At 43.4% G+C, this 14,693-nt stretch overlaps 1 protein-coding gene across 3 annotated transcripts in view; it reads right to left on the bottom strand.

Moving 5' to 3' along the window:
• The window catches only part of LOC119882869 (cytoplasmic dynein 2 heavy chain 1), a 194,770-nt gene that overhangs the window by 13,241 nt on the left and 166,836 nt on the right, over positions 1-14,693 (bottom strand). For all 3 annotated transcript variants that reach the window (XM_038693177.1, XM_038693180.1, XM_038693179.1), the window contains 6 exons: positions 9,031-9,106; positions 8,511-8,737; positions 7,515-7,619; positions 3,416-3,532; positions 1,276-1,383; positions 661-762 (listed from right to left, as the gene is read on the bottom strand). In XM_038693177.1, coding sequence (XP_038549105.1) covers positions 661-762; positions 1,276-1,383; positions 3,416-3,532; positions 7,515-7,619; positions 8,511-8,737; positions 9,031-9,106 — 735 coding nt within the window. The remainder of the gene's footprint in view (positions 1-660; positions 763-1,275; positions 1,384-3,415; positions 3,533-7,514; positions 7,620-8,510; positions 8,738-9,030; positions 9,107-14,693) is intronic.

The raw sequence follows: 14,693 nt of genomic DNA, 5'->3' as shown, positions 1-14,693 counted from the left end.
AATGCATAACAATGGAATAGTTTAATAGCTTGAATATCCCCTTGATTATCTTATTTGCATACATTTTCCATAACATGTTATAGATCGTTATTGGAAAAATATTCTTATCAATATTGTGATATTGATTTCAACTATATCTCAAAAACCTACCTGGTAGCTAACGCATGTCATAGCCTTGGTATTGAACACTAACTTAAGTGAAGGGATATGTTAGAGTGGAGAGAGAGAGAGCAGGAAAGAGTGAGGCAAACTGGAGAACGTTGGTTGGGAGAGAGGTGTGATGAATCAAAGATCCAAACAATGTACATAACTGTCAGTGGAGAAAATATTTGAATCTCATATTACTTATAAGAGACAGGACGGTTGCGGTGTGCAAATTTGATACCATGGCAACAAGTGCAATATAAGATAATTTAACTACTCAGTTTTTATTCCTTTTCATCTTTTGACTGAACTGAGGCCCAATTAAAGTTCATCTTTAAAATGCACAAACACAAACTAGCTTTTACAGTATGTTAAGTTGCTGTTTTTACACACACACACACACACACACACACACACACACACACACACACACACACACACACACACACACACACACATACAATATCTCAAATGTACTTCCCCTTTACCTTTCTGTGTTTATTTCTCCTTTCTTACCTCTTGATTGAGCAGGGCAGTGGCCAGCTTTTGGACTTCAGGAGTTAGCAGTTGGGTCCCTCTGATGACCTTGCTCAGGGCAGCCAGGGATTGGTGGATGCTCTGTAATAATGCTTATAGTTTAGTGTACATATTGTGCCAACATTTTTAAAACACTGGTACATGGGCGGGGGGGTTCATTGTAATTGACTGACAGGGCTCAGCTACTGGCCTGTCTTACTTTCATCAAATCATCATTATTTTAGCTTTCTTAAAAACAAATGTTATTATCTTGCATTGAAGAAAGTATTCAGTGCACATGCGAGTGCTGTATGGAACCATAACATTATACAGTACTGTTGAGGCATTATTATGAGTGTTACATACAGACTTCTGCTAAAACACAATCTAACTGTTTGATTCACACTCATCTCATGCATCTTCATGAAGGAAAGTCAATTTCCCATCATTTATGTACAAGCCCTGTGCTATTTGATGAAAGCTTTGTGCCAAATTACAAAGGTTCGGTAAACACCACCCAGTGAGAATGCTTTCCTTTTTTGACAATGAAATAGAGGGGCATCAAACATTTCTGAAATAATTTGAAAATGTAAGAGCACTGGTTTTCTGACACACCTGCACCAAGCGGATGGCGTTGAACTGTTCCAGAGCGATGAATGACAGTACAGGTGACCTGTGACCTTCTGTAGGCGGGGCCACCTTCTGGTGGATCAGAGTAGAACCCTGATAGACAGCAGACAGACAGGATGGACAGATTGTTGGAGTCATGGTAAAACCGTAATTTGCATCATACAGGTGCATCTAAGAATATCGTGGAAAAGTTCATTGTGAGAACCAGACAGAGAGATTAAAGGCTCAGGAAACCTTTGCAGGTGTTTTGAGTCAATGAGCTGATTAGAGAGCTCTTCTCAAGCCGACATTTCTGTATTATACAGTCTTTATTCTAAAATAATAACACATTTTGAGATACAGGAGTTCTGATATCCATGAGCCGTAATCATCAAGAATAAAACAAACAAAAAAAAGCTTTAAATATTTCATTTAATGTGTACTGAATCTAGAATATATAAAAATGTCACTTTTTCCACGATATTTAACTTTTTTGAGACAACCTTCGTTCTAATGACCTCAGAGCAATATATATTTTTACTCTGTGCTGTAGCGCTTCAAGCCCTGCTGTATAAAATTATACAGTGTACTGACGTTGCTTTATGTCACTCTTATCACTTGACCACGACATCCGGCTCAAATTTGCCGCTACACAGTAACACGGACATAGTATTATTTAGAGTAAGATGTATAATGCATTTCATAACTGCTGCTGTGCATCAGCATCTTCTCTTCCATTACTGTAGTATATCTTCCCAGCGATCCCTATGAACTAAATTCTTCTATCCTTGTTTCTTCCACAATAATAAGATAACCAAATAGGAAACTGTCTCTCTCTCTCTCTGCTGTGCAAACCATGGGGACAATTTGTTTACATTTAACATAGAGATCTATCAGAAGTACACCAAGAGTTTGCGCCTTATTTGTGTACAAACACAAACAGACACAGAAAAAAACAAATGTGCACAAACACTGATATTTTGCAGAATCCTGTTGCAGACATCACACTCGGTATGTGCACCTTATTTTGTTTTCTTCACATTTATTCAGTAAGAGGCATGGGACGAAAGAGAGGGAGAGAGTAGGATGGAGGGATGGAGACAATGGAGAGTGAGAGATAAATGAGACAAACATCTATCTTGACGACAGCTCTGCTATTGTCTGGATTGTATATAAAATGTAACTTAACAGCCAATTAAACAGTCTCTGCTTTCTTGTGCCTCTCCTCTCGATCCGGACTACATAAGGATTTGTCAAAATAAATACATACAATACATATCCCCCCCCCCCACACAGAAATGCACATGGCCATATATACACACAAAGCATGCACATTAATACACACACTAACGTTGACAACCAACCATTATAAACACACACATAATTTGCTCGCACAAGCATCTGTATTCAAGCTACACACATTGGCTGATGGTCAAACACAGAGGGTTAGTTGACGACAAAGGGCCAGTTAATTGAAAGCAGTCAGTGGTAGATTGTGATCTATGGGAAGCTAGCTTGTGATACAATGGCAACACTTAACACAGTCAATCATTCTCCTCTCAGTAAGTAAAAAACAACTCTGTCTGCAAGGGACTGAGAGAAAGTGAGAGAGAGAAAAAGAAGCAGAGAGAGAGTGAGAGGGAGGCATAGGTGCAAATGAGAGCAAAGGATAGGGCATGTGTAATTTACAGCATGAGAGTGAATAAAAGAGAGCCAGAGCGAGAGAGAGGGAATATGGTGGCTAAATTATTTAATGTAGAGGTAGATGTCCTTTTGATTTGAAAAGGTGCCGGTCTCCAAGCAACCACACACAGGAGTGCTGCCTGACTAGGCAAACCAGTGGCTATCACTCACAGTGCTCAATTAGACTCTACTAATTTCCCATTAGCTTTCAAAGCTTTTAATTCTAGCTGGATGCTGCTGCATGGGCAATGTAAAAACGTGATTTCGCATACAAATAAAAACCAGCTGCAGACCTTTTTTAAATCAAGCTGATCAAGATGAAATTCATACGGTCAGCTTTGCAATTTGGTTTGAAGAGAAAGGTCAGCATAAAAGAAAAAGGTTTGATTCTTTCTGAAGAATCAGTGGCGTGTGCTTTCAGTTTAGAAAGGGTGGGGAAGATGAATTGGAAAATAAAACTGACCTGGTTGAGTTTCTTCCACAAGTTGAGGACCGGTGAAAGTCCATTCAGCCAGAGCTCTCTGTCGAACTTTGAACCTGTTGCTACCGAGCGGCTCAGGACTCGCAGCTGGGAAATAACCTGTGAGTCAGTAAATGATAAACACAAACACATGAATCAATTTTGCAAAGGAGCAAAGGTACCTGTTTCGTGTAGTTTCTGAGTGTGGCATTTGTTTATGAGATAGGTCCTGTAGCGCCCAAAAATCAATAGCCCATGTTGCTTGCAAGTGTGACTGATGATACCTCACTATGTAGACAAAGAAGGTATTTGTGGTATTTACTAAATCACACTTGTCTCGTGTGTAAAATACGTAAAATGTGAACAGAATAAATATCTACTTTTGCTAATTTCACCCAAAAGTAATGTATGATTAATAAATCCACTGTTATTTCTGAAAATGCGGTAATAAAATGTCATTGACATCTGTGGTGGCTGCAGTCTCCAGAGACAGTCAACACTGTCCTGGAATATTACAACTGAAAAAAAAGGCCAAACCCCAAACACATCTTCTTACACACCTAATCAAGCATGCTTAGCTTCAAGCTTAGAGTCCTGGATAGTGCTTTTATCTTGACTCTATATATGTGTGTGTTGTGAGGAAGGCAAAGCGCCTGATAAATGGCTTTCATTTGGGCCAGGAGAACTCTTTACTAGCACTTGCTTTATCTTCTCTGCTCAGGAGGGAAAGTGTGTGTATGTATGTATGTGTATGTGCATGCATGTGTGTGCTTGTATGGAAGAGAGAGAGAGAGAGGAAAAAAGGGAAGGATAAAAAAACAGATAGTTAATCTAGGACTTCACCCTGACAGCGATAGAAATGAGGGCAGCTGAGGATGGAGATTTGAAATATACTGGGGTTAAAATATATAGGGATTTAAATATATTACAATTTATTCTTATCTCAATCTATGACTACCAGGCAGCAACTGCATTTACCGTCATAACCAACTGGGAAGAAAACGTTACTAGACAATATCTATGTGTAAGAAAGTTCAGTTTTAATCGCACTGGGTGTCGTCAATTTTGGTATGGCTTTCACTTTAATTCAATGTAATCCAGGATTGTGGTTCGGGGTTTTTAATCAGGCGATTATTTCTCATGGATTTAGTCAAGATGACATTCAATAAAGACATCTACCAAGCAGATCTTACAGTATAATGGAGCTATTGCTGAAACTGAACTGAACATAAGCACAATCAGAGACAGCTCATTTATTTGGAGAAGATGGGGGGAAAACATTCTTTCTGGATATACACATATTTTCATTGTCTTAATTATGACATTGCATATAAAAACACATTAGGCACATCATAATACATCACGTCTGCAGGCCAGAGGGAATCCTCAGGAGACCATTCTTGGGTCATTCACACTACACTTATGCATTTTTTTAAATGGCATCCACTAAAAACCACTGACTAAGTCCCCTGGGTTCTGTTCAGTGTGTGTGGTGTGCGTGTGTGGCAAAGTGCCCATCCCACAGAAAGTGACAAGTGTCTTTAGGGAGAGGAAAGGGCATAAATTAAGAGGGAGGGGGGAGAGAAAGCATGAACATGACAATGACGAATGACAGCAGGAGGGGATACAATCACAAGTAGGGGAGAGGTGGAGAGAGAAAGAAAGACAGTAACACACACACACACACACACACACACACACACACACACACACACACACACACACACACACACACACACGGCCTTGTGAGAGTTGTGTAAATTAAACTAGGTTGGTGGTTCCAGCGATCAGCAGACCACAGTGACAGTATGAATGGACTTAAGTGCATTAACACCCACTTGGGGGCTGTAGAACGCAGCTGTAATGGTTCTGTGTGGTTTAAATGCGTTTGCTCAGGATAATGGCACACACAAAAACATCTCTTTCTGTCCACTCTATCACTCCCCTTTCATTTGTGCACTAGTTCTGTGAACAGGTGTATTAAGTTCTGTTATGAAAACAGTGATTTTGCTCTTGAAAAACAAGGATGAGTTGCAATTCTGTGTGAGTCACGCAAGAAACAAATAAAAAAGTTGGTCAGAAAAACAGAGCAGTTCCGCCATGCACCTTTCATTCAACATCCTGTATCTCTTCTATTACTTTTATGATTGTATCTTCTAGCCTTTCCTTTTGGTGCGATGCCTCTCTCTCATTCTCTCTCTTAAACATACGCACACACAAACACACACTGTGAAAGAACACATTTGGTGTATGTGAAACTGTGTTGTGTTGAGTTACATCAGACTCTGCCACGACCATCAACCACTACACAGAAAACCATGCATGTGCGCACACACACATACATATTTGTTCCTCTATCCCCGTGGGGACATCTCATTGTGTGTGAATGCTGAGTAAGCATTCACAGCCTATGTTCTTGTATACCTTTATTGACATAATGCATTCGCTCACCCCTTGTCCAAACCTAAACTATCACAACTAGATGCCTCACCTTAACCCTTACCCGAAATCTAACTTGAACCTGATTATAACCTGAACCCTGAAACTTAACCCTAGTATTAAACCATACAAAGGATCTCTACTCGTGGGGACCTCAATTTTTGTCACCATCGATTAGCGTTCATTCAGGTTAAATGTCCCCTCCGGGATATAAGAACATGCACACACACACACACACACACACACACACACACACACACACACGCTTAACTTCTTTCCCTAGCCGCTGATCCGGTCCCTCAACTTTCTTGAGAATGACCCTGGTTTTATTTTCCCTGTATCTGAGTTATAGAGATGTAAAGTTCTATGGTTAAACAGAGTGTTGTGAGCTTAAAAATACATTATATAGAAGTGACTTTTTAAAAGCATTTTTATTTATTTTCTAATCCAAACATACACAAACATATCAAGGTTGCCAGTTGGTTGAGAAACTCTGCCTTCACCTACATAGCTACTTGTGTAACCCCAACCTTTTCACCAGTAATAAACAAATCATCTAAATCTAAATCATCTTTTCTATTTGCACTGTTGAACACTGCACTGTTTGTTAAACGTTTAGTATTGTTACATTGTAGTCTTAAAATCTGCTTTCCCTTAGAAACACAATTACCACGCAATGACAACATAACCTTGACAACAATCAAAGCAGACATGATATTCACTGTGATGGATTGCCCATCTAAACCTAGTTTCATGTCTCGGCAGGGTGAATTTTATTCCATAGTGAAATAAATGGAAACGGATGGCTGCCTGGTATAATGCTTTAACCTTAAATTGAAGTCCTGACCCTAAAATAAACTGCTTTTATGTCTCCTGAATAGAGGTGGGTCCCTGCAACATGACTGGGGATGTGGGTTTGTTTGAAGGATAAACACAAACATATACATTAACTCACACACTCAAAAACACACATACACAGATTATTTACTGATAAAACAGAAATAACTGCAATTTCATTCAATGTTACTGCACAGGTTTTCACCTACAATCTGGTAGAGTAATCACCTCTGTAATATGAACAGTAATTAGGAGATAAATTGCCTTTTTGTAAAAGAAGTGCAATGAAAAAGAAACTGAGACTTCTTTTTGGCAGGAACATCTCGTTTGACCTGACTCAGTGAGTGGAGCTTTGTTTTAAACCCCAGAAGCTGGAAAACTCCAGTCTCTCCACTGACCAGATCCATGTGCTTCACTGTTTGATACACACTTTCAATGTAGATTTCTTCACTGACATGGCTGCTTGCTGTTTTGCAACACAGCACGTTAAGAATAAACTGTAGTGTTATTACAGAGTAAAACTGCATTAGGTTAAAACAATCTAGATTTGATTTAGTTTAATAGAACCCATACTGATCAATTAAAATATGCTCTGATTGGTTCTGATACCTAATTTTGTTGCATGTGTACTGATGAATGTGTTCGTGCTTTGGTTAGTTTGTGTGAGCGTATGGGGAAAACAATTTATGTGTGTGCCTTTGTGTTTGTATTTCTGCATGTGTGAGGTAGAAATTGAGGTTGTGGTGGAGGTAATGGGTGTGTGTGTGTGTGTGTGTTTGTTTGTGGCAATAAGTGGGTGGCTGCGTGTGTATGAGTGTGGGTGCACCTGGGAGCTGATGATTCTCTGAGAGGATCTCTCTATGTTGGCAGGCAGACCAAAGAATGCAGGTCTGTCATCCTCTGGGAGATTCTCAATTACGCTGCGGTAGTCCTGGGAAGACACACAGACACAGGTCACACACAGATGCACCCACACGCACATATGAACAGAGAGATAATGTCAGCATGCTGCTTATTTTTTATCATAGCGCTAAGACACAAGACTTTAGAACTTCCAAGCAACACAAAATGAAAAAGTTAAAACTTGTAGCTTGCCTGTTATATTGGTGTGTGGGAGTACAGGATAAATAATGCTGCACTGTTCTTAATTAGGTGTGTTGTTTTTATGGTTTGATGCAACTTCTTAAAAAATATCCAGCTGGCACAAAAAGTACTATAGGCTTAAATTACTAAAACTTATCTCCCACTTACTACTGACTGTTAAATTGATTTAAACACACTGCCAACAGAAATGACAGATTCACATATTGTCTTCTTTTGCTTCCCAAATGAAATAGGCCATCAAATGAACTGACATATAATGAACAATTTTGGGCATGTATGCCTGCTTATTTATACTAAGCTGCATCAACAGAATACAAAATAATAGAAAGAACAAAACCAAGAGTCTAAACTTGAAGCTAACTCTTGATTTGTTTGTACTTTATAAACCAGCTTAAAACGAAGCTAACACAACATGGACTAATGAAAGTTCAATACAGACCAAGCCATGAATAGTAAACCTAGTCAGAAAAGCTGGGAAGCATTAATCCAGTACCCTTCTTTTGAACAGTTTTCACATCTCTGCCAGTGCACCTGGGACCATTAGAGTGTGTGTACACTACATTGCAGCTTAACCTTTAAAGCACAGAAAAAGTAAGTAGCAAAAATTCATTCATTGACATCTTTAAGAGCTCTACAGCACCTATACCTGTAAGTGTGAATTCAACTGTGTGCATGCCGACTGCATGTGTTACAGTACTGTGTCATCCTGACAACCTACCAATATAGAGCAAGAGTTTGGGAGGCTGATCTGAGATGGAAAGTTGCGTGCTCCCACTCTGCTCTTTCTCTGACCAACTGAGAGGGAGGACGAGAGGAGATGTACAGAGAAGAACTGTTCCAGGTAGGAGCGCAAGATGCGGAGGTCCGAGGGGTTGTCGACGCGGCCACCATAGATTGCGCTCTCCAGCAGGCCGTGAACAAACTCCCACTGGAAAGGTTTACCACCTTGGAGATACCAAGACACACACAAAGAAGGCTACAAACAAGTGTAATGAGTGCACACTTTCCTTTGTGTATGTGCGCACACACATAAAGAAATTAAAGGAGATAAAATGAAGGTCAGGTGCTCACATAAATACTCTGCATAGAAATGTAAATCCAGGTTATACTCTTTCGAGGGTAGTGTAAATTAAAGAGGTAACTGATCAAAGAATCCGCCGATTTAAGGTCTTATTACCACAAGTGCTGCAGAGTAGAGCTCTCCACTGCATTCTAATGTTTGTTACCAGCCCTCCTACCTTCAAAAAGCCTGTCGATGATCTCAAATCCAGCACGAAGGTCAGACAAAGAAAACTCATAGAACTTAGTCCAGCCCTGGATAAAGCACAGAGGAGAGGGAATAAGTACAAAAATTACTATAGATTTATTTTATGACCTACACAAGAGTCACAATATATCAAGTACTAACACAAGAGTCACAATATATCAAGTACTAACGGGTTAGTTGCACTGTATGAAAGGTACCGAGCCCTGGAAGGGGGGGGGGTGTTAATCCGCCTCTGAGCCGGGAATGTTGGCAGTAACAGAGGTGGAACTATCCCTTCGTGAAAAGCCACAGCCGGCATGCCGGAACAGGTGTGGCGTCTCAACGCTGATGTGTTACAAGTCAGGCCTTTTTTTTTTTTTCATAGGCTAACCTGGAAAGCCGGATCGCTATGAAAGCACACACGATTGCGGGATTACGCCGCAATGTTTTGTTCAGTGTGAATGAGCGAATGCAGCATATTGACAGCAGCTAATGACTCCCAGCACAACCAAGGTTTTGTTATCCAGCTCCAATATAAACCGCCTTAATACTTTCTGAGGGGAAATCTCCAGTAGCTGTTGAGCAAAGGCTTCTACACTATTGACTTTCTCGGCTTTTCTAGATCTAACCATCTGGTCAAAAGCAATAGAAAGACATGCTACACTACACCTTGGAGCATGGGCAGTGGAGACATTAGCACTGAGGCTTCATGGGGGGGAATAAAAAACATGTCTTCTGCACTCAGACAAAATATCATCAATAACCTTCCGCACATACAACAACCAAAAACCCTGGTTCATATCAAAACTCAGGCAGCTTCGTCAGACCAAGGAGGAGGCCTTCAGAAGTGGGGACAGAGTCTTGTACAACCAGGCCAGGAACACGCTGACTAAGGAGGTCAAAGCTGCAAAGAGGTGTTACGCTGAGAAGCTAAATAACAGCTTTGCAGCCAACGACCCTGCGTCAGTGTGGAGAAGCCTACGGACACTCACAAACTACAAGTGACTATCCCCAAACACTGTTGGTACTCAACGACTGGCAGACGAGCTGAATGGTTTCTACTGTAGGTTTGAAAAGCCCAGAGTCACTCCTCTTCCCCACTCCAACGCCATCTTCAAATAGTTGTTGTTGTTTTTTTTTTGTTTTTTTTAAACCTGTCCTGCCCAGCAGCCTGGTATAGAGTGTGATGACCTGGATACCATATTGTGCCAGACAGATTTTACTTTAACAAGAAAGTATTAATATACTCCTTTGTCTGTTTCATTATTTATTTAATTATGTATTGATTTGTCACCGGGCCAGACAGGGGGGCAGACACGGGGATAGGGGGGCACAAACAGGCAGCACAGAGAAAGGACAAGACCTGGAAGAGAAGGGGGATGGAAGGTGGGGACAACAGTGAATAGCAGAGAGAAACACCAATTGCAGAAAGCAACGAAACCTGCAATAGAACAGAGAGGGGGGGCTTGGGGAGGAGAAAAACAACAACAAACAAACACAAACAATAAAAATAATAATAATAGTAAAAGACAACCAGCCGAACAGCAGCAATAAACAGCTGACATAGTATGACTACTAAGAGAAAAATGAAAACAAGAAACAGTCAAGCACACTAAATAAGCAACACAGCACAGCCACAATAACAATTAATTTAAATAAGTAACTGAAAGAAAAGCATCAGGAATAATTCTACCAGGGACAACCTAAATTTGTTTGTGTCTATGTGTGATAATGTGTCTGTATGTGTGTGTGTACATGTGTGTGCGCATAAGCCTGTTAAAGAATGTAGTTGTTAGTGAGAGTGGGATGCCACGACTGTGCCACACCTACCCCAGCAACAGGCAGGCAAGAACCCCAGTAGCCAATAGGGGTGGGAGAAAGAAAAAAAGAAATCAAAAAACAAAGACTCCCAGATGCACCGCGATGCAAACGCGGAAGACCCCGACCCAAATGCCAGCTGACAATGTAATGCGGACGGAACGCAAGAAGCTTAACCTCCGTAAGAGCAGCGCCCAGACCTACCGCGGCGCGCACACAACATAGACCAGTGCTCCTCTCCACCCAGCACCCCACCACTGCGCACCAAAACGCCCAAATGCCACGCAATCATCAACACCAATGCACAAGTGACGAGGCCAACGCGCACACTGCGCAAGAACGGCGACACCCAATGCCAAGCCCACTGCGAATCCTGTGTGCGAGGTCGGGCAAACGAGAGAGAGCGAGCGGAATCACACGACAGCGAAAGCCAGCGGAGAGAAACACCAGCAGCAAGTCCCAGCCCGGCAGCAAATGCGCCGCGCAGGTCACCATGCACCTGCCAATAAAAGTCTGCCGTCCCCCCAACCGCCGGAAAAAACGAAGGCAGCCGGCGCCAGCCGATATCCCGGCTGGCGCCGTGCAACACCAGCCAAACCAGCAACGAGGCAAAATCAACCAGCTCATCTGTATGCCACCACCAACCCACCCACTCGTCAAGGGCCGAGAACTCCAGGCACAAGCCCAGAACAAACCAGAGCACAGCCCTGCCCCGCACCCACACTGCACATCCCGAAAACTAACTATATACCTCAGTATCCAGAGGGGTCCAACAACTGGCCGACAGAGAAATGGGGAAGCATGGATCCGGGGCCAACGAAGCAAAACAGGAACGCAAACTGGTCCCTCCATGGCAACGAGGAAATGCCTCCCCCGGACTCCAATGCACAAACTAAATGCCCAGCAGCCATTCAGAGACCCTGCCCAGGGAAAAAGCACAATGCATCAAGATGCATCGACAATCGCACTACAATCCCACCGCAGCCCACCAAACCGCAACCGGATCAACCTGCGCAGCGCCCAGAGACCCCCACCCCCAGAAGCCAGGGCATCCCGCGACCCCCCAAAGCGCAAAGGACCCCAGACCGCATGTCCCGGGGGAAGCTGTACCCCGCCCCAAGGAAGAACAGCAGAAAGCCGTGCCGGGAAGCTCCCCGCCGCCAGGGAGCGATAATGCCGGAGAACCAGGCCAACAGTCCCCCAGCCCAGCCAGAGGCATCCCTCCCCAGAGTGCAGGCAGTGCCAGCAGCCCCCAAGGCTGATCTCATCCCTGGACAAGGGCTCAGCCCCCCCAGTCAAGCACCCCCAAGGAGGAGCACCAAAACCTACCCCGACAACACCGGCCATGTGGCCCAGAGACTCCCGAATGCCCCCACTGTGAGAGAGCTGGCAGGGGGAACAGCGGGAGCCCCACCCCTGCCGAAGAGGGCCCAGGTGAGGAGAGGAGACGACAGGCCCCCAGGCCAGGGACACACCACCCGCCCAGAAATGAGCATAAGCCACAAGCCCGAGTCCCCAGATCCCTAGGTCAAGAGCGGGCCCCCACGCCAGGGGAGCCCTGACCCCCCCAGCCCAGATCAGGCAAGGCCGTCACCAACCCCACAGCACCCCCGACACCCGGGGCTCCAGGGGCAGGACACGAGGCCAATGAGAATCTCCCCCACTCCTTCAACCCCTCTGCCTGCCTCTGTAAATGTACTGTTTTGTGTTGGATGCATGTCATGGACATCTTCAAATAGTTACCTTCCCCCTCTGACCTCTCACCTGCACTCAAGATCTGTGAAGAGGACGTGAGCCACCTCTTCCAAAGGCAGAAAATCAGGAAGGCTCCTGGACCTGACGGTGTCTCACCATTGTACCTGAAAATCTGTGCGGACCAGCTGGCCCCCATCTTCACTCAGATCTTCAACAAATCACTGGAGCTGTGTGAAGTTCCCTCCTGCTTCAAACACTCCACAGTCATCCCGGTCCCAAATAAACCTCCATATCTGGACTGAATGACTACAGGCCCGTTGCCCTGACATCTGTAGTCATGAAGTCATTTGAAAGACTGGTGTTGGCCCACCTGAAGGACATTATAGGCCCCCTGCTGGACCCCTGCAGTTTGCCTAAAGGGCTAACAGGTCAGTGGATGATGCTGTCAACTTGCAACACCTCGACTCTGCAGGGATATATGCTAGGATCCTGTTCGTGGACTTAGCTCGGCGTTCAACACCATCATCCCAGACATCCTCAGCACTAAACTCACCCAGCTCACTGTGCCAACCTCCACCTGTCAGTGGATCATAGACTTCCTGACTCACAGGAGTCAGCAGGTGAGGCTGGGAAACATCACATCCAGCACCCGGACTATCAGCACTGGCGCCCCCCAGGGGTGTGTGCTCTCCCCACTGCTCTTCTCCCTCTACACTGTAGTGAACAACGGTGTGGATTTGTGCATTTTACATTGAATAAATTTGGAGCTACGCCAAAATTCCTTTCTCCTCCCCAGAGAAGAACACTATCATCAAGAAGGCCCAGCAGAGGACGTACTTCCTGCGTCAGCTCAGGAAGCTCAACCTGCCTAAGGAGCTGCTGATCCAGTTCTACACAGCCATCATCCAGTCTGTTCTCTACACCTCCATCACTGTCTGGTTTGGATCTGCCACCAAAAAGGACAAGAACAGACTACAACATACAGTCAGGACTGCAGAAAAAATCATTGGTGCCAACCTGCCCTCCATTCAGGACTTATACATTTCCAGAGTCAGGAAATGGGCAGGAAACATCACTGCAGATCCAGCACCTCCCCTCTGGTAGGCGCTACAGAGCACTGTACGCCAAAACCAACAGACTCAGGAACAATTTCTTCCCACAAGCCATCACTCTGATGAACAGTTGATTTCTGACTCACAGTGTCAGGAACAATTCCTGTGCAAGAACCCAGTAACTTTGTCTCTAATCAGCACCTGTTTACTGGTTTCCACTTATTATTTATTTATTCACCATTCTCTATTTCAGTGCTGTTCATACTATGTCATATTGTACATACTGTATACCAATACTCCTACCTCAGGTCATAAGGTCACAGGTCTTATTTATTTATTTTTTCCAGCATCCTTTGCACTATGCTCCATCACACTGTGTACATGTGTACATGTATGCATGTATGTGTATGGGTACCTGTATATCATATCCACCTTCAACATGTACATAGTTTACTCTTGCATCCTTTGCACTCTGATTACTGCACTATTTGTCAATATGTCTATATTATTTTGTTCATAGTGTGTATATTAGTGTTGTCTACTCTGTAGTTTGTGTCTGATTTTATTTTATTATTATATATATTATTTTATTATTGTATAAGTAAGCACATCGTGAGCAATGTACAATCCTGAGTCAAATTCCTCGTATGTGTACACATACCTGGCCATAAAACTGATTCTGATTCTGAATATCTACACACATAACCGTAATACAGAATTGTTAAAACAGAATTGAGTGTGAGGGCAGTCTCAGTTTGTTGCACTTCACGGCTATTCAATCAGCGGTTGTAATCTGCCCACTGACACTATAGGTGGATGAGGTGAGGGGTTGGAGGAAAACTGTGTAGGCATGTTCAGTAATTCTTTGCATGATCAAGTGTGTGTTTGTTTGTTCAGTAACTTTGTGCTTGAGTGTGTATTCACAGACGGTCAGGGCATGTTTCTGCTGCATTTAATAAATAAGCTTACATGTGTATGAGTGATGCAGACTGTGCTCATGCATGTATGCATGCATTTGTTTTATGCACGTAGCGATGGCTGCCCATTCAGTGAATGATTCAATGTATGGGTTTTCCATTGTTTTATTGTA

Source organism: Micropterus salmoides, unplaced genomic scaffold (assembly GCF_014851395.1).
Source record: "Micropterus salmoides isolate LMB-PRFRI ecotype aquatic unplaced genomic scaffold, ASM1485139v1 Ms_hic_scaffold_3, whole genome shotgun sequence".
Classification (NCBI taxonomy): domain Eukaryota; kingdom Metazoa; phylum Chordata; class Actinopteri; order Centrarchiformes; family Centrarchidae; genus Micropterus; species Micropterus salmoides.
This window is presented reverse-complemented; position numbering and strand designations above follow the sequence as displayed.